Here is a 20,045-nt window from a genome sequence, read left to right as displayed (position 1 = left end):
TCGGTACACAGAAGTCAGAAATCAAGTACATACAAACAAACAGGAACCCAGAGCACAAAGGCAATGTCACTCTATGAACGGGCAATACACAATGGGACAGGCAGGTTTAAATAGAACTAGGGGCAGAAATAAGGCTAAACAGCCCAATGCGTCCTATGACGTCATTGCGACCGACGCATGCAAATAGCGTTGTCGCGATGTATAGATTATATATACATATATATATACATATATAGTGTCAGCATGGGCTACACCCGCGGATGAGGCTTGCCGGCAAGCACATCACTCCGCAAATGTGTCTCGCGCACGTCATCACACGGAGGAGGCGTGTGCATGCATGCGGCACCACGCGAGCAACGCCCATCAGCGGCAGACAGACAAGGTAGGCGTAACAGCGTGAGATATCAATAAGTAGCAGCACGGCAGATCTGTCTTTGCTCTCATCTTTGTGTTCGTCTTTGGGGAAAAGAAAATCTTCATATTCTACGTATATTTGGGCGTTCCCGGGTTTGTTTCGGGCGAATATTCGAAGATGTTCTCGTATTCGTTCTTTTCTTGGTTTTCTTCCGGTTGCCATGGCAATGTACTGAATAAACGTGTAGATGTTGAATAGGGAATTTGAGACCAATTTTCCATACTTGCCTAATATTTGCAACTTCCCTACAACCTGAATTTGATGAGCCAGGGCTGAAAAACCCCCTAAAAAAATGGGACTGTCCTGGGAAATTCAAGACTGTTGGCAGGTATGCGGATGGAAGCTATATATGGTGGACGTTGAGGTCTGGGGAGGGGCCACACGGAATGCCTCAATATCGAGGCATTACAGCTGAACCATTTGGATGATGAAAGAAAAACCAGTAAAGAGGTTAAATGTTTGCAATGGGAAAGTGATTTTGGGGCTTGTTCCAGACAACACAATATCCACCATGGGCAGTTAGTAGCTGCCCATGATGGAGTGCAGGATGCAAAGATCAAACAACTGGAGGAAAATTGTCAACATAGGAACACAGCCTTGATGTCAATTGTTGCGCACTGTTGAATATGGGCAATTTTTCAGCTGTGATATCCATAAAACATTTAGGTGGGACAAGATCCAAACAACTGGTCAATCTAGTGAAAGACTTAGACAGAACATCTCCTTGGCTTATCCAATGTCATAACACATTGGAACTCCAGATATTTTGTGGTTTGCAGCGATTGATCTCCAGAATTGATATGGTCTTTTGAAAGAAGACTTTTTTGTTTCTCACCTGAACTGCCAACTTCCAACTTTTTTTTAGTTGGAGGCCAGACCCAGATGCTTTCTTACAGACCCAAAATGTCTTGAGTTCTCCGAACCAGATTTCAATATGCTATGTTAACTTTAGTAACATTGTTTTGGACGACTCAGCCATGCTTCTCGGTCCTTCTAGAACTGGCAATAGATTATTCAAGACTATTACCCACATTACCATCTCACCTAACAAATCAAATGGGCAATCATCACATATTAATGCAGTCAGAAAACATAACACTTGTCAGAGCCTGATTTATGCATATTAATAACAATATTTATAAATATGAATAAGATGCAGGTAGACTTTTAAATCTAGCAATAATGTTTATACACACATATATCTCCTTACACCAGAAGCGTGATAACTTCATGTATATATAACTTAATGTATTGTACCCAGCTTCCATGAGGTGAACCTTTAAATTGCATATTCCCAAAACAATTACCGACTGACAAACAACAAACATATGCTATGGATAGGTTAAATAAGTGAATTTACTTATGCTAAAAGTTGCAGTGGCCAACAATTCCTCCTTAATACAGATAGTATGTCACTATTAAGTTCTGAATAACAGGTTAACACATGTAAAATCTTGCTATGAAGTGACATATAAACCTTAAGCAAGTGTGTGGGGATTATGCTTATTGGTGATGTCCTGCTTGTAACATGTGATGTTTAATCCCATACACATGCGTTTCACATGACCTAAGAATTTTTATCTACCTTTAGGATATATGAGACAGCAATTGACATGTTGCTTGACCTCATAAGCCTGGGTATTAATTTTTGCAAGGTGCCGAATTCTATTGGCAATGGTTTGATTTTTGTGGGGAAGGACCTATGGAATGTTCCACAAAACCTAATTCCAAGTTACTACACTCATAAACATGTTAAAGGTGCTGCTCCACTTAATTTTCAGTATTAAACTATTTTATGCCTAAATGCAGCATTAGAAGCAACATCCGTTACACAGTTGAATAACCAAACCCTTTCCCAGAAATAATTATTTCACCATTTCGTCTCATAGCTATTTTTTTTTCCCAGGAGCCCTTAACTGTCAATGTAAAGCATGCATGGATCTGGCAAAGGTTACTGGTCTTTACACTTTTCATATTTTCTTGTATGCTTCCATCCATTTATTGATGTTGCCCTGATTGACTACACCATCAGCTAATGATGATGATTCTATTAATTACGTTTAATTGCCATGTACTTGAGTTGAATAAACGGCTTTATTACAGATTGTTGCAAAGTTATATCTACGCAATTTAAGGGCACAAATTAATTTGTAATCTAAGTACTCATCAAAGCAATTTTGTGCCCATAATGGCTCCTCAGTTTAGGACAGAAGAAGCAGACAAAAAGAGAAATTGATTTTACCTGATTACTAAGATGAGTTAATACCTTAAAACACCAAGTATCAGTGGTGTAAGGGTCGCACTGTGTGTGTGATCATGGATGTGTAATTGTACGTGTGAGCATGGATGTGTAATTGTATGTGTGAGCATGGATGTGTAATTGTGTGTGAGAGCATGGATTTGTAAGTGTGTGTCAGCATGGATGTGTAAGTGGGATGAGATGGAGTGTGTTAGAATGAATGTGTACATGTTAGTGAGTATAAGTGTGTATAATTTGTGAAAGTGTGTTAACATATGTGTGTCATAGTGTATGTTGGGGGGGCAATGAGTAAAGAAGGCACAGACAAGTTCTTAGGGGCAATGATGGCACAAACCTGCTGTTTGGGGAAAAGATGGCACAGACCTGCTGTTTGGGGAAAAGATGGCACAGATAAGCTGTGTGGGGGCATTGACAAGCTGGGGTCAAAGATGGCACAAAATGGCTGTTTGATATTAGGATGGTACTGATAAGCTACTTGGGGTAAATGTGGCATTGTGGGACATGTTGCTTGGTGAAGTTTGGGGCCCCGGAGTAATTTTCACACCAGGGCCCTGTAGAATCTAGTTACGACCTCGCTACATATAAAACCAAAATCTATAAATGTGACTGTGTATGTTTGATGTAGAGTTGTTGTACGAAATAATTGTGTTTAAAATTAAGGATCAAGGAATAAGCATCTACAGAAGTTGAGTGTCACTGTAATAATAGTTTAATATATTTAATGGTAACAGTACTTTCTAATGTTATGAGAGGTAATTACTAAGAACATCTATATAACCTTTCTGTGTCTGTAAATGAACATAAATAAGCTGTAGCATAAACATTATCACAGGCTATTTGTGACTTAGATTGAGTCAGTTTATATCATCACATCCACTGTGCACCCAGAGCAGTGATTCTAAGTTACATCATCAACAAATAAGCACATAAATACAGGTTTTGTAGTGATGCTAAAATGACCAGTATGAAAACACTATGAAACAAGTAAATAGCATACACACCCAGTAAAATACAAGTTTAACTCCTCATGACCAATGATTTTTCTCTCTCTCTTGTATCTTGGGGGCTCAAGTGATCTCATGACATTTTTTTTTAAATTTCAATTGTTAATACTATTTTTGTTATTCTTTTTTTTTTTTGTAAAAGAGGAAATCTCAATTTCTCGCCTTCTCACCCTGATCTCCCTGTGTGCTGATCATGAAGTTTTCAGGAAGCAGGCCTTATTGTAATGTATGCAATCAGCAAGGAGGTTGCTGGTCAGGGACCCCAGCAAGGTCTGGACTTACCCTCCTGGACACTGCAAGCCAACAGGAAACACCTTACTCCCCGCATCACGCGAGGGCGGCTCCATGTAGAAAGTTTCCAGGTATGCATTGAACACATGCAACAACAGCATAACTCAGCTTCCTTAACACAACAAATTGTGAGACAAACTTTTTCAATGGCACCCTCTGTGTGAGAAATAGTCTGTACAGAACAGAGTGGTAGGAAAGGAACTTGTTCTCCACAGACACTTTGGAGGTTTTCCAGGTATCACATCAAAGCCTGTGCAAAAAGGCACTACCTGAACAAATGCAACAAAGCCTCCTCTGATACCCATGCATTATGGGTAGTGCCTGTAAACCCCCTAGTATGCATAACTGTGCTCAGTGAAGGCCTCCTTTATTGGCCATCAATGTCATGTTCTTGTGTCAGTTGGTCAGTCTGCTTGAAATCCAAATAGTCTTTGCTACGGCATCAGGGAGCTCTGTAATCTGTTCCATCGTATCATTGGATCTGATGAGCTTATGAATCATCCTTGGGGACCATAAGTCCCTTAAGTAGTTCCCGCGTTATACTTTATACCATCCAGATAAAGCCAGGACATATCTCAGATGTAAAATGGAGCTGTCCAACGTTAGGCTCTTTCAGAAGTAGTGTCTACTCCTACTGAAGGATCTAGTGGCATAGTGTAACTATTCCAGGGTATTGGGACATTCAGGTTTGCTTAGTCTATCAGGTCAAATATCTTAGTGATAAAGAATCTATCTGTACCTGACAGGTCTTTTACATTGGGGAAGTTGAGGTCCTTGTACTAGTTGAGGATTACATTTCATGCCTTATTGCACCTAAACTATATTATCTACTTAATACAATGCATAGTTTCTTCTTATTTGCAATGGTGCAATGTTTAATTCAGGAACTATGGCCTGGAATGAATCCTATGTTTAGGTCACCCTTGAGCCAAATGGACCTGTGATCAGAGAACTAGCAGGGGACCCTATAGCACTACACAGGAAGTGAAGTCAGACTTGTTACACACTCATAACCAACACATAATATTTTTTTTAGTTTCTAGAACAAAAACAGCAACATCACGGGAGGAAAGAGGAGATCCATGATGTTGGTAGGCTGACTGCAGTATGGGTTCAGTTTGTGAACTCAGCCAACCAATAATTATTATTATTACTGAATTTATGTGTATACTTAGAGGTTATATTTCGGGCTATGCTATCTCACATTTTACTGACGATTGTTAATAAAATGATTGGGACCTCATAAGATCCACCCTTCATGTCTCCCTTTTTTAACAGTTAATGGTCTATGGTCGTCCAGTTGAGCAACATTTTTGAAATGTTTTTTCAAACTTAAAAAAAATATATTATAACATTCCCAAAACCGATGTGGTCTTTTAAGAAAACAAAATGTTTTGCATATTTTTGGGACAAAAATACAAAAAGTCTAATCTATATACATTCAGTCTCTACCCATAAAGGTGTACATTTGTGCTTCAAAACATTGTCCCGATGTCTTTTATTCGTATGTATGAGGGGAAAAGCAGGTCTGTCCGAAAAATATTTTTCTTTTTGGGGGGCACAATTTTCATGTTATATTAAACTTTGGTCTACAAGCTGCTTTGGCACTGAAGAAGTTAATTGCCTTGCCTAGGTGCAGTCCTTAATGAATGTTACTGAAATCTGGTAGATAATTGGTTAATGCTAGCTGTAGTAAGCTCTCTTTACATTGTCAGGGGTTTGTGGTTTTAACGCCCTCGCTTTACATTCATTGAAGGGCAAACACTAGGGTGATGGGGCTGCCCTGGCACCTTAAGCCCAGCAGCCGGCTCATGGCATCGGTAGGGCCAGCAGCTGGATATGGGCTGGCCGCACGCTGTAGCAACCTGGCCTGCCAGGTGTGTATGACATGCCGGCCCGGTGCGCTAGGTGGCCAGTCCAGGCCAAGACTGGCAAGCTTCTCCAGCCGGTGTGGCCGAGTTGGCCCTGTATATAGCATAATTTAAAGCATAAGGAGATTTTGAAGAAATATCACTTTATTTTGCTATACATTATATAGGGTCTGCAAAGAAGCTGAAACACAACTCTCACTTTAGTGAATAGACCCCTTTGACAGGTTATCGTTTAACCAAATCTAGTCAGTAAACAAAAATAACAGCTCTGTGGAACATTGGGGGTTAATATGAACCCAGCAGAGCGGCTTCCCCCTGCGTAAGGTGACTGTGAAAGACCTGTGAAGCGGGGACCCGATACCGCGCTAACGAATGACGTGAATGTCCGTGTGTGTGAGCGCTTCACGTGTATTTATTACACAACAAATTTCACCCGCTTCTCCTCCCTTCCACACTCGAAAGGCTTGTATCCTGTCCTGTGACTTGCAGTCAGGTGGCTGGGAGGGGAGAAGAAGTAAGTTCGCGTTACGTCCCCAGTCACTGCCCCTTCATGCATGCTATTCCGAATCAGGAACCGAAACAGAGTAGCTCCGAACCGGAAGATCCGTGCGTGTGAGGAGCTGGTACAGCTCGGCTGCTGCACCGTTTGTTGCATTATCCTCCCTTGGCATAGCGCGGCCTGTATGGCTGCTGAGGGTGTCGGCGCTGAGTCGGGGGCTTCCCCCGGGGCATCTCCCGGGACGCCTGAACGCAAGGAGTACCTCTTTAAAGTGCTGGTGATCGGGGAACTGGGAGTGGGCAAAACCAGCATTATCAAACGCTACGTGCACCAACTCTTCTCCCAGCACTATAGAGCCACGATTGGAGTGGATTTTGCTCTGAAAGTTATTAACTGGGACAGCAAGACCCTGGTGAGGCTGCAGCTCTGGGACATTGCAGGCAAGTGCGACACTTTTACTCGCTCGCGGTTTGATTCGCATTGTGTCATAATTGGGTTTCTTCTGAAAGTGAGCCATCGTGTTATTGTATCACAGCTGCACTGAATGTCCTATAGTATAAACTGGACCTGTATGAAAAGACCACCACTGGCCACGGTCATGTGTGTCCTGTACTAACATAATGTAACAGAGCCTTAGAACTTCTCAGAACTTTGGCCTGAGAAGGAGAGTCACCCAAAGTTTAAGGAATACACCCTACGTTTAAAATGTGATTCCTCCTCACCTCCTGTGTGTCAAACTGGGATGTCTAATATTGTGTGTTGGTGCACTCAGCTCTTACAGGGATAGTGTACCTTGTTTGTAATGAACTGCCTTTTATACAGAAAAAAGTACAAAGAAAAACATATATATATATATATATATATATATATATATACAGCAAATAAAGTTGATGCACTCAGCGGGTCTTCTTTTTATAAAATTTGAGAAAGGCTCATTGAGAGCTGAAACGTTGGACCTTCACCAAGTCAATACATTTTATAAAAAGAAGACCTGCTGAGTGCATCAACTTTATTTGCTGTATATACTTTTTGGATTGGCAGCACCCAGGCATATTGCAACTGTTTCCAGTCAAGTGAGTGCATTACATTCTATATCTTTTGTTTATGTGTGTGTGTGTGTATATATATATATATATATATATATATATATATATATATATATATACCGTATTTGCTCGATTATAAGACGACCCTGATTATAAGACGACCCCCCAAAATCTGAATATTAACTTATGAAAACAAGAAAAAGCCTGAATATAAGACGACCCTATAGGAAAAAAGTTTTACCAGTAAATGTTAGTTCGTGTAAACTATGTGAACAATTTTTTATAATAAAAGCTATGATTGTGAAAAATATTTTGTTTTTATTTCCTTTTTTTTTTTTTCAACCAGTTATGCACATCTGCCCCCAGGCTTGCCACTCTGCCCCAGAAATGCCTTATACCCCGTATATGCCACTGTGCCCCATGATATGCCTTTTAACACTCTAAATGCCACTGTGCCCCATGATACGCCTTTTAACCCTCTATATGCCACTGTGCCCCATGAGATGCCTTTTAACCCTCTATATGCCACTGTGCCCCATGATATGCCTTTTGACCCCCTATGTGCCACTCTGCCTCCAGAAATGCCTTATACCCCTATATGCCACTCTGGCACTTAGGGGGTTAAAAGGCATATTATGGGGCAGAGTGGCATATAGGGAGGTAAAAGGCATTTCAGGAGGCAGAGTGGCATTAAAGGGGTTAAAAGGAAATTCACAGGGCACTCTGCCTCCAGAATTGCCTTACACCCCCCATTTAACACTCCCTCCCCCTCCCTCCTCCAAACTTACCGGTGATTCTCAGTTGGGGGGGGCGCATAACACAGGAGGATCCAGGTCCCCTGCATCTGAGCCCCTGGTGCTTAGTCCGGGCAGCATGCATCGTGTAGACCTCTACACGCAGCCCGGACTAAGCACCGGGGACTCAGATGCAGGGGGGGGGCATAACACAGGAGGATCCAGGTCCCCTGCATCGCTGCGGGGAATCTGGATCTTAGTCTCATAATCAGACCTAGTTGAGGTCTGATTATAAGACGACCCTGATTATAAGACGAGGGGTATTTTTCAGAGCATTTGCTCTGGAAAAAACCTCGTCTTATAATCGAGCAAATACGGTATATATATATATATATATAATATAATACTACTGAGATGCAGAATAAACTGCCAACTTTAACATAATAACTTTTAATGTAGTGTGCGTGTGTGTGTAAAGTAATTTTATTTGGATTCATGTAAAATCCTAGAGGATTTGCACACTTGTAGTGAATTAAATGGCTTTTAAGTACTCTCTGGGAAAGCTGCCTTTTGGCCTTTGGTGTTGCTGCACCATTGTAAAGCGATGTACGTTCCTCCTGTCCAATGGCACACAGGGGTTTTGGTGAGATACCCTTATGATACGTATTAGCATTGTGGACCCTTAGATCGTGCCTAGAATTTAATGCTGTTCTGCACTTAGATGTGCTTCCTATAAAAAAAAAAAAATACAAACTGTGTTCTGAATTGCATGTGATTATTGTATTTTTCCTAGTCTGGTAAGGCAACCCTAAGTTCAGAGGTGAAGAACTTTGCAGTTGCCTTCTGGATTTAGTCTTGGGCTCTAGCATGGAGGATGGGTGGGCTTAGTAGGCCTTTACCGTCTTTCACCTCGAAAACACTCTTTGGGGGCAAAGAGTTTGGTGTACTTTTTGAAGATCCTATCACTTTCAAAGTTAAAATGGGAAGAAATGCGAAATAATGGAACATTGAAATGCCAGTACACTTTAAAGGTCACTTTGGCTTTTTCAAAGGCAAGGCCCCAATGTATCTGTTCTAAGCTGCTTTCTCACTGTAGACAATGATCCAGTTTTATAAACATAAAACGAATCTTACACTGAATCAATAAAGCTTAACTTTTAATAATTTCATTGTAAAGTAGTCAAATACAGAATACCCGTCGTAAAACGTGCCATAAAACTGTTGTGGCTCTGCAGATGCCAATAGTAATGCTGTGGAGGGGCAACAAGAGACCCCCCCCCTCTCAAAAAAAAATAAAAATAAAGTAATGTAATAATAATAATGTAAGAATAATCCAGTCTTAGTGTCCACCATATGTTTGGTGAACCAGGACCATAGGACCTTATTTTAAAATCCTAGAAATACATACTGGGTTCCCAATACACTTGGCTCGCGGGCCACATGTTGGATGCCCATGAACTATGGCCATTTTATGTGAATGGCAGCCTGTGTCACTGGGTTCCCAATACAGTGTCGTTATTTTATTTGTATTTCATTTTTCCCTTTTTTTTTTCCTTTTTTCTTTTACCAGGACGTCATAAGGGGAGTCTTGGCACTGCTTTTAAGGAATAGGACTATTAAAATAATGTAAAAGTACTTTGTCATGCAAATGCCTATTTAAGTTAGCATAAGGGTCAACAAGGCATCTTGTATGCAGGGGGGGGCTGGAACTTTCAGGCCCAGGGGGCAAGTAAAGCCATGTGGCCCCATCGGCCCCTTGCCCCCAACATACATTCATACTTACTATCTCCCTTATCATCTCACTCTCTCTCCTTTCTTCTCACCCCCCCCCCCTCTTACCTAACTGGTGGCTTTTTCTCTGGCTTCTCGCACACTGTGCAGCTTTACTTTCTCTGCAGTGTCGCATAACCTTGCATTACGTGAACCCTGCTCATATATATAACTGGAAATCAATTTTTTTCTTAGCGAAAACCCAAACACCAGGACAGGCTCTGCCACGCCGACACCCAAACACACACACACACACACACACACATACGCACACCAGGACAGGCTCTGCCACGCCGACACCCAAATACGCACACCAGGACAGGCTCTGCCACGCCGACACCCAAATACACACACCAGGACAGGCTCTGCCACGCCGACACCCAAACACACACACCAGGACAGGCTGTGCCACGCAGACACCCAAACACACACACCAGGACAGGCTCTGCCACGCCAACACCCAAACACACACACACCAGGACAGGCTGTGCCACGCCGACACCCAAACACACACCCACACACCAGGACAGGTTCTGCCACACCGACACCCAAACACACACACTAGGACAGGCTCTGTCGCACTGAAGCATAAAAAATGTATATTGATTTATGTGATGCCCCAGCCAATCCACTCCCTTGTGTATTGATGCCCCCACCCTTGTCTATTACCCCCATCCACCCCCCCTATTGATTTTGTAATGCCACAACCCAGCCAACCCTGTCAGGAGGAACTCTTCTGTGAGCCCGCCCCCTTGAACGTAACATCTTTAAAGGGGCGGGGCGCAGAGCTGAGGCACTGCTGCCACTGGACAGTACGGTGTGTGCATGCCGGGCGCTTTAATTTTATTAGGCGGCCGGCGGAGGCAGTCTTACAGCCGCACGACGGCTGCTTTTAATTTCATGCCCGCACAACAGCTGCTTTGAACCACGGACTGGCCGGCTCTGTTCACACAGGCCGCACCTTGAAGTCCGGCGGGCATTTGGCCCACGGCCATGCGTTGGATGCCCCTGCACTATGGCCATTTTATGTCAATGGCAGCCTGTATCACTGTTAACCTAACTTTGACATTATGCATTTTGGCTACATTGGGTGACAAAGCCTCCTTAGGTATTTTAAAACCTTAAATAGAGCATGGTGGTGGTAGTGGGTACCTTTTATGGGGGTCATGGAGTGAACAGTTAAGGTGTGCTTGCTCAGTGTCCTGCAGGGGGCACTGATGAGTGAGCTTGCTGATTGGTGTTCCTGTAACCATTCCATACCTACATTCCTGTAACACCACAGTAGAACTGGCAGGTAATAAGTCTGCGTGCCTTGTGAGACTACACAGAAAAGCCTAACGTATACATAGTTGAATAAGCATAACAATGAGATAAACACGCTTAGCTTTAAGTTTATCAGACGTTTTATTCACACTTTAAGTTCTAGTATTTCAAAATGTTTTTTTTTTCCAAAATAAGTCAATAGAAGATCATATATTAGAAGAACACAATATGCCAGCTCACACATAACTTAAAAATGGGTTAGAGGTTAAGTCTCAACATCCTAAAAATCATCTCTCCAATTTTTTAAAACATCCTAATCGTAGGGTTTTTATGTGGTATGCAAATGAATAATTGACTTGCTTTCAAAACGTGGTTAGATGTAATGTGCTTGCAACATGTGATATTGTTTATGCTACAATAGGATTCTTGAACGGGTATCATAATAGAACATTAGCTAGATTGTATTACTCACAACACAAAAGGTCAACAACATTTTACAAATAAACCCCAAGGAAATAGACTGTGTATCTAAACAGTCTTTTTATTCAAAATATAATTTTAAATATTTAATTCAAAAGCTTATGCCTAGCATTTTCTATGCTGATGAAGATGTTTCCATGTCAACAAAAAACATTGGCTCGTACGATGATTAATGGCCCATGGGAAATGATTATACTACTCAGTCACCAATGAATATGAAGATTTTTTTTGACTGGTGTCATCTTATATGGGACAGACCGTGCAGAGTAGAAGATCTACATTTGAAGATACAAATGATTGAAGGAGACCGCAGCAGCACCATCTTGATAGCGGCATAGATTTATAGAAGCACCATAACTTCACAGGAACAGACCATGAGACTTACATCTGACATGTTTTACTCATCAACACTTAATCATAACAGATCCTGTTCCTGTGAAGTTATGTCACTTTTAATAAACTTTAAAAAATGACATAAAGAAAAGCACACCCTAAAAGGCATATCAATTTAGATTCTGGGGTGCTGCTCGATTCTCCTACATGTACATACAGCAAAACAAGGTATCGGCGCACACCCAGCGAATACTATTTAAAAGCACTTATCTGAAGCGTAAATATCGGGAATTCCATCACACAATATAGCTGTATACGGCTTAGCCTGCGACTGTCGGAGTCCTATCTAATATTTATATGGCTTTATTGCCTACCATGGAGCTGAATCAGTGGGTCTGCACTGCCTTATAACCCACTGACACTCTCCTGCAATTTAAAGCCCTCTGGTCTCTGGACACCATAAATGAGCCATACATGTGTAGCAGGTAGGGTGCTTAACCCTATGGCCTGGTCAAGACCTGCAATTATACACACAAAATACAGAAAGTGACGCATACTCTAAAAAGCACATAGTGGCAGGCCAGATAATGTGACGGAATCCCCAATATTCATGCTTCGGATTTGAATTCATATTTCCTGGGTGTATCCTTGTTTTACTTTAATAAAATTACACTGCTATTGAGATTGCGTTGTCGTTAGTAATTTTTGTATCTTTGTTTCATTGTGGATTAGAGTCGCAGCGATTGCTTGCACCACTCATCTGCGTTAAGGAGTGGCTCTCATCATTCAGCTTCACTTTGCTATCCCGCAGCTTGTTTCCAAAGATACAAGTAAGGTGGGAATGGTCCTTAATTTTGAAAGCGTTGTATTGTTACATTTCTAAGTACAGCCTTCAAAGTTATTTTATAGTCCAGTTGAGGTTGTAGCAGTTTTGTTACAAATCTTGAAAAGGGTGAATTGATTCCCTGTTTTGCATTGTAGCCTACAGGACTGTGTTGGAGGCTATCATGTAGACATCATGGGTGACAGCAGGTAGATTGTAGAATAAAACTGGCACCCAAAGAGTTCAACCCGTGGAAAATGTATGTTCTATCACACCTTTATTTGCATATCCACTGATGGCATATTCCTCCTCTTTACCTTATCTAAACAATAATAAAACAAATTCAACACAGCCTGAATAATAACGGTAATAAAAAAAAAAAAATCTCTTGATTTGAGTCAAACAGCTCATAGTCTGGGTTTAGTTTATGCATGAGCCCACACTTGACCAGTCATCCTTTCCAATGTTTTGTGGGAATTTGAGGATTTTCCTAGATATAAACACATAGAAGCTTGTAGTTGGTCAAAGGCTGCACAAATGCATATACACGAGACTACGCTCACGTATTCTAAGTAATTAAGGACTTTCGAAGTAATGGGAAGTTTCTCTGAGTGAAGTTAAACGTCTGAGTAATCTGGATATCTTAGATTTTTTTTTAAAGTGAGATGACTCTTCCAAATACTACAATAATACATGTTGTCGACAAAAGCAAATATTGGGATTTATCAAGTGTCGTTAAGCCTTTGCAGGTTGTAAATCAGTTAGTTTTCTCAAAACTATGTAAATCACAGAATCTGCCCAGTTGATCTGAATTGGGGTATGAGATTGTTATTATTTTGATTGTAAGAGCAGTGAAATTGGTATTTTCCTCTTTGTTGGGAGGTTTCACCCTTTAGACTTCTGCTTTTAATTGCATAATAATTTGCGAGTTAGTACCAAGACTTGTGCGTTTCGTTGAAACATTCTTTCTTGTCAAATACTTGTTTCCTTTTAAATAACCAGTGTAAGTGGGAGGATTTGCTTCCAACTCCTGGAACTGCATTCTGCTTCACAAGAGTATGATGACTGTCATGTGAGAGAGTAGATCTGTGCAGCACTATGAAGTTTGTCACATGATGACGTGGCCTTAGGGAAAGCCAGTAGAAGAAATAAGAGTATCTGAACTTGTATAACATGAATATAACCATAGATTTAAAAAGACAGATTGGGGGGGCGCATCGGCAGCAGCAGCACCTATCTGTCATGACGTGTATACGTGTGTAAGTGTAGCGCTGTCCCTGACCATCATCGTGCACACCTATATCAAAATTAATTCCAATCCCCTCCCCATAATCGTTATCCTTAACCACTGCATTCTTCACCACCATCATTTCCGTCCCCAATTATCACCTCATATTGCATCAAAATCATGCCCCTCTATCGCCATACCCCCATAACCCTTTGATTATCTCCATGCCCACCCAACATTGTTTCGGCATCATCTTTATACACTTCCTTTAGCATGCACCCCCTAGGACCTAAAATTTACTGCCAGAAATATATATGGAACGTCCACACTGTTTCCAACAAATGTGGAATGTACATCAAGTGTACAGCGTGTGTATAATAATATAATATTATAGACGCTTATTTTATTGGTTATAGTATCTAAAATGTGCAATAATAGTAGTTTTCTGAGTTTTCTCTCATCTTTCCTGTGTATAGATCACGTGGCTATGGTTATCCAATAGTAGAGACTGATTTGGAGAATAGTTTGCATGTTTTAAGAACAAAACTAGCAAAATAATATATTAAGTCCATGTATTTCACTTCTATTTTGTCCTAATAATACTAAAAATCATTTAAACAGAACTGCAAAGACTTATTCACAATCCTATTTAATGTTTTGTAGGGTTTAGATTACAAAAAGTGTGTGACAGTGATATGCTATCCATTGGACCAAAAGGAGTGAATTTACTTCAGTTTACTTCAGGCTGACAATTAATCAAACAATACTTGACTACAAATTAGGTGTGCTTTCAAGAATTTCTTAATTTTTAGTTTGCTATCCAGAAATGCGTTTCCTGGATACATATAAGGACCCAACATAATTTGGAGAATTGTTTTTATTCTGTCCTGCCTCTGAAATAACTCAAATAACTTGAATTTTTTGCAACCAAACAGTTCAGAAAATTCTAGAAATGTCTTCAATATTAGGTAATTAACATATTTTAGAATGCACTTCTTTTTAGTTGAACACATTGATTATTCAAAATGTCATCAAAACAATTTATTTTACTGACAGCATATTACACATGCCTAGTAAAATATCTTATCCGTCTCTGTCTGGCTAAAGTAATACTAAAGCCATATCTTACAGATCTCGTGCTTATTAAGGGACTAATGTTCCAGGCAGCCTCATGAGAAAAGCTTTCTTTAAAATGTAAGAAGAAATAACGTCCCTTAGTTAGAAGCTGCAGCTCCTTATATCCTCTGTGTTACATTAAAATAAAAATTTTAAGCATTGTTTTTTTTTAAAAAATAAAAAAAACCCTCCCAATTATTGCATAGCTGAGCAAATTGGTAAACAGCTATAATAGCATACTGTAATTTTATCTGGTCTGAGGCATGCATGGACATGAAGTTTAATTTCTGAACGTTTTCAAATTTATGTATGTAACCGGTTCACCAAGAGAGCTCTAGTAACTCCCAGAGATCACCCAGATCTATCCTCCTGTTGTCCCCAAAATCACTTCCAGCACCAGTCAGCATGCAGACCTTGGAACCCTGCCATGTGTACTCAATAAGTAGACGCAACTACCTTGAATTGAGTACAGCAAGAATGAACATTTTATTAAACAAAATATAGCATATTTATACACAGAAACATGAAGACAACTACCGGTTTTAAACAGAACAAAGGGACTCAATCACACCGGTACATAATTAAATGACATTACACAAGATTAAGACTTAACTAGAACAATTTAAAAAACAACTAACTTAAGGTGCAGGGAAACAATGACTATGGAAGGGGTATGTTTGTCTAGTAGACTTGGCTAACATAACAGGGCTAAATCGCATACAAATGCATGATATACAACTGCCTGAAAGTATTGTAGAACAGTTTTAATGTTAAAAAGCACAATATTTGTAATCAGATTTTTTTTACAAAACAAACTTGATGGGCATCACCCTTTAACCCCTTAATGCCAGTTCCAACAATCTAAGACAAAAGTCCAACAATATTAAAAAACAAAAAAAAGTTAATTTTTATGAGCAAGTGCTGACATGGAAAGAGTTAAAATACTAGCGTTTCACATACCCAAGGGGTGTCTACTTGGGGCCGGGTTCAAAGATGTCCCAAATCGGGCATAGGCACAGACTGACCAAATCTTTTTTTTTTTTTCTTTTTCTTTTTTTAAAGTGCACTTCCCAAATGTGGCCTTTTAGCCACCAAACAACCAGACAAATCCATGCATGGTTGGAATCACTGTCAGAGATGTTGCTGAACACATATTGGGGTCTTGTTGACATGTCACATATACCAGGAGTGGTAAATTCATACCTGAAGTACAATGTGTGTAGGGGAAAAAAACCCACACAAAATACCACCACAAATTTTGACAAAAATTAGTGCATGGAAAGAGTTCAAATACCAACATTTGAAACATGTCTAGTTTTCAAAAATATGATTTGATGGGGTAAATTGAACTGACTGGCTTCAAAGATGTCCCAAATAGGACATGATGGCATATGGTCCATATGTCAAATTTCCAATTGAAAAAATGTGTACTTCCCAAATGTGACGTTTTACTTCCCAAACAACCCGACAAACCCATGCTCTGTACTCTGGAGATGTTGCTGAACACATATTGGGATGTTGTTGTGAAATATACCAGGAGTTGTAAATTCATACCTGAAGTACAATTTGTGTGAAAAAACCCACAAAATAAATTACTGCCACAAAGCAAAAAACAACCTGGTCCTTAAGGGGCTAAAAATACTTTGTATGTGTAAGGAGATATTGAAACATTTAAGTGATTGCACAACTGTTAACACTTTCTAGATTTTTTTTGTTTTGTGTTTTTATACATATTTTCTTGTATATTTTATGGTTTGGTTACCTATTAAGTGTAAGTCAGACAAAAAAAAACCTGCTTGAACCTAAGGATAGTGTACCTAATTCAGAATAAAATATAAAAGGATATTTGTCGGGAAATAATTTTTTTAAAACTTGAAAAAAAGCAAAATGTATATAAAGGGTTTTATCTGCTTTAAATAAAGCTCTGTAATGATACTGTAAATAGTTCCTTTTGTGTGTTCAACTTTAAAGGATCAGCACTTAATTAAAAAAGCCTATATTATTAACTATAATTAGAGTGGGAGTGGATGAAGAAGAAAACTCACAAGTGATGAGTCGGTTTGATGCAATAATTTCAGCTATCTGCTTCGTAAAAGAGGAGTTCGGTATAATTATACAGTAGCTGATGACTGAATCAGGCCAAAAGCATGCCTTGTATAGAGTCTCACCATGCGGGTAAAGATAAAAGTAAGAATGTCTTTAAACATTTTTAGTGAACCTTTTGTACTGGTATTTAAATAGCATTCCTACAACGAGAAAGTCGCTGAAAATAAATCTTGTGAAGGTTAAAGATGTTTAAGGACTTACACAAAGGTTTGGCAAATCCCTTTCTCAATACATGTAATACGTGTTGAGAATCTGGATTTCACATCAATTGAAATGAAAAATAAGACGTTTAAAAAGCAATTTGCATGGCATGCAAAGTTACTCAATGGGATTAACCAAATACACTGCTATTAAATAATCTATTGCCAAATATTACCAGACACTCCAACCATATGTACTTTAACGCAAATCAAGTCTACCCAAATGCATAGAGGTATCCATCAGAAACCCCCTACCCCCAAATCATGCATTTGTCTCCTGGTTCGTAGATATTGGTGGCTATTCTGCGAAATCCTTCCTGTTTGGGAACTGAATTGCTGTCTATTTAGGAATCAGAAGCTCACAGTTCATTCGAGTTGCATTTGCATGTCGTCCGCTGTGTTATGTTCCTCTTTCTAAGTAAAGCTTTAGTGTCTTCTTGGCAGTTTTTCCTAACCGATACTTCCTGTTATGTCCTCTCCAGTTATGTTGTCATTAACGTGTTATATATGTGTTGTATGGATGGAAATGTACAGTATGTTAATGTACATTAGGGTTTATTCACTAAAGGGAGAGTTGGTAATACAAATTTTTACCGAATCCTGTGTGACTGCCACTATAGCAGTTCCGCTACTGTGTTTACCGGTGGCTACTGAGCCTTTCTGTGCCTTGATTTTGAGATGGAGCGTAAAAGTGGGGAATGGTTTACGAAAGATTAGGTTGTCAACCAGCAGGTAGGAACCATTGTTTAGTGTGTGTGTGTGTGTGTGTATATATACATATGATATGCGTGTGTATATATATATATTTTTTTTTTTTTATTTTTTTTTTATTTTTTTTTTCCCCCTCAAAAATAGTAATACTCTTATGGAGTATAATGTGTACAATCCATCAGTGGTGATGGTATTCTTTTCAGTATAGGCCTTGTTGACCCCTCATCAAACATAGCACTTATGGTTGTGACCATAAAGCTCAATTTTGGTCTCGTCACTCCATATTACAGTGTGCCCGAAGCTGTGAGGCGTGTTAAGGTGTTGTCGGGCTTTTTTGTGGCATTGGTGCAGTAAATGCTTCTTTCTGGCAACTCAACCATGCAGCTCATGTTTGTTCAAGTATCATCGTATTGTGCTCCTTGAAACAACCACACCGTCTTTTTCCAGAGCAGCCTGTATTTCTCCTGAGGTTACCTTTCGTTGTATCCCGACCAACTCTTTTGGCTGTTGTACCTCAAATCTTTCTTGGTCTACCTGGCCTTGGCTTGGTATCAAGAGATCTCCAAATTTTCCACTTCTTAATAAGTGATTGAACAATACTGACTGGCATTTTCAAGGCTTTGGATAGCCTAGGGCATCGGTTCTAAACCTGTGGGTCGCGACCCCTTTGGGGGTCGAACAACCCTTTCACAGGGGTCGCCTAAGACCATCGGAAAACACATATTTCACAATATATAATTACATAATTTTATAGTTGGGGTCACCACAACATGAGGAACTGTATTAAAGGGTCGCCGCATTAGGAAGGTTGAGAACCACTGGCCTAGGGGGATATCTCCTGACTCAAAGCAATAAGAATGGCCGGTGACTGCACTGTGATACTAAAATATATTTGCGTGTGCGTGTATATATAATATACACAATACATACATTTTCATTGTGATAACGCTTTGTGATTCTCAAGGTTTTATTGAACTACATGTCCAGCTGCAGGGCTTTAGCTACTCACTTTAATAATCTCATTTCTTCTCTGTCTCTTGGGAGGGAAAATAACACCCATTTAGGAGAATGAAAGGAGCCTCGCCTATGAAACCAGAAGACCATGTTTGAGTTCTGACCTATTCACTTAATATGTTATTTTGTTTTGTTTTTGGGGGGTTTTTTGTTTGTTTTTTTTTACATGTGAGTTGGTATGTACATTATTCATCTTGAGCAAGAAATGTATTGCAGGAAAAGAAAAAAAGTGTCTTAAGCGTAATGTTTTATGATTCATAAAGGTGACAGGTGACAAAACTATTCACCATGGTACTTGCTTGCAGTAGAGCTTTGTTTTGTTTTTGTAAAGTTTTTATTTTATTTTATTTTTTTTTTTTTCTCTTATTCGCTACTCTTTAGTTACTTTCATACAAGTATCACTTTGGGTGCTATTGAACACAATGCATTTTGCATACTGTGGCTTGTGTGGCAAAACTCTATTAAGGTAATGGTAGTTTGTCTATCAAAAAGTAATTATTCTTTAGAAGTAGGTATGTGAGAAACTCGATGGACAGAAGTCTGTTTTTTTGTTTTTTTTTCTTTTTTCAATCTACTATACTTTTATACTATGCATAATTTGAAAAATTGCCTTATCACCATGGCCCCCACTAGAATAGATCAGTCAACAGGAACATCGCGTAAGTAAGTCTATTTAAAGGGACACACCAGCCATTGTATGCACTTCCCGTATAGCATGCTGGGCGCATCCATATTACATAAAATATCGGATATATAACGGATGTGGCAGAAGAAGTATATATCTATATTTTTTTCTCGCTGCAGTTTCAAGAAACAAAAAGTGTCAAAAACCAGAGCAAATATTTATCTGTGTGCTACATTCTTGGAGCATACAAGTTAAA

The 20,045-nt window shown here is 39.7% G+C and overlaps 1 protein-coding gene across 1 annotated transcript in view; it reads left to right on the top strand.

Moving 5' to 3' along the window:
• Positions 1-6,395: 6,395 nt before the first annotated feature.
• LOC149289879 (ras-related protein Rab-32-like) overlaps positions 6,396-20,045 on the top strand; it is a 35,200-nt gene continuing 21,550 nt past the window's right edge. The window contains exon 1 of the mRNA XM_089490140.1: positions 6,396-6,780. Coding sequence (XP_089346266.1) covers positions 6,396-6,780 — 385 coding nt within the window. The remainder of the gene's footprint in view (positions 6,781-20,045) is intronic.

This window comes from Sceloporus occidentalis, unplaced genomic scaffold (genome assembly GCF_023333645.1).
Source record: "Sceloporus occidentalis isolate IW3139 unplaced genomic scaffold, rSceOcc1.0.p SCAF_42, whole genome shotgun sequence".
NCBI classification, from domain to species: domain Eukaryota; kingdom Metazoa; phylum Chordata; class Lepidosauria; order Squamata; family Phrynosomatidae; genus Sceloporus; species Sceloporus occidentalis.
The sequence above is the reverse complement of the archived record's forward strand: the minus strand, read 5'-3'. Positions and strand labels throughout refer to the sequence as shown.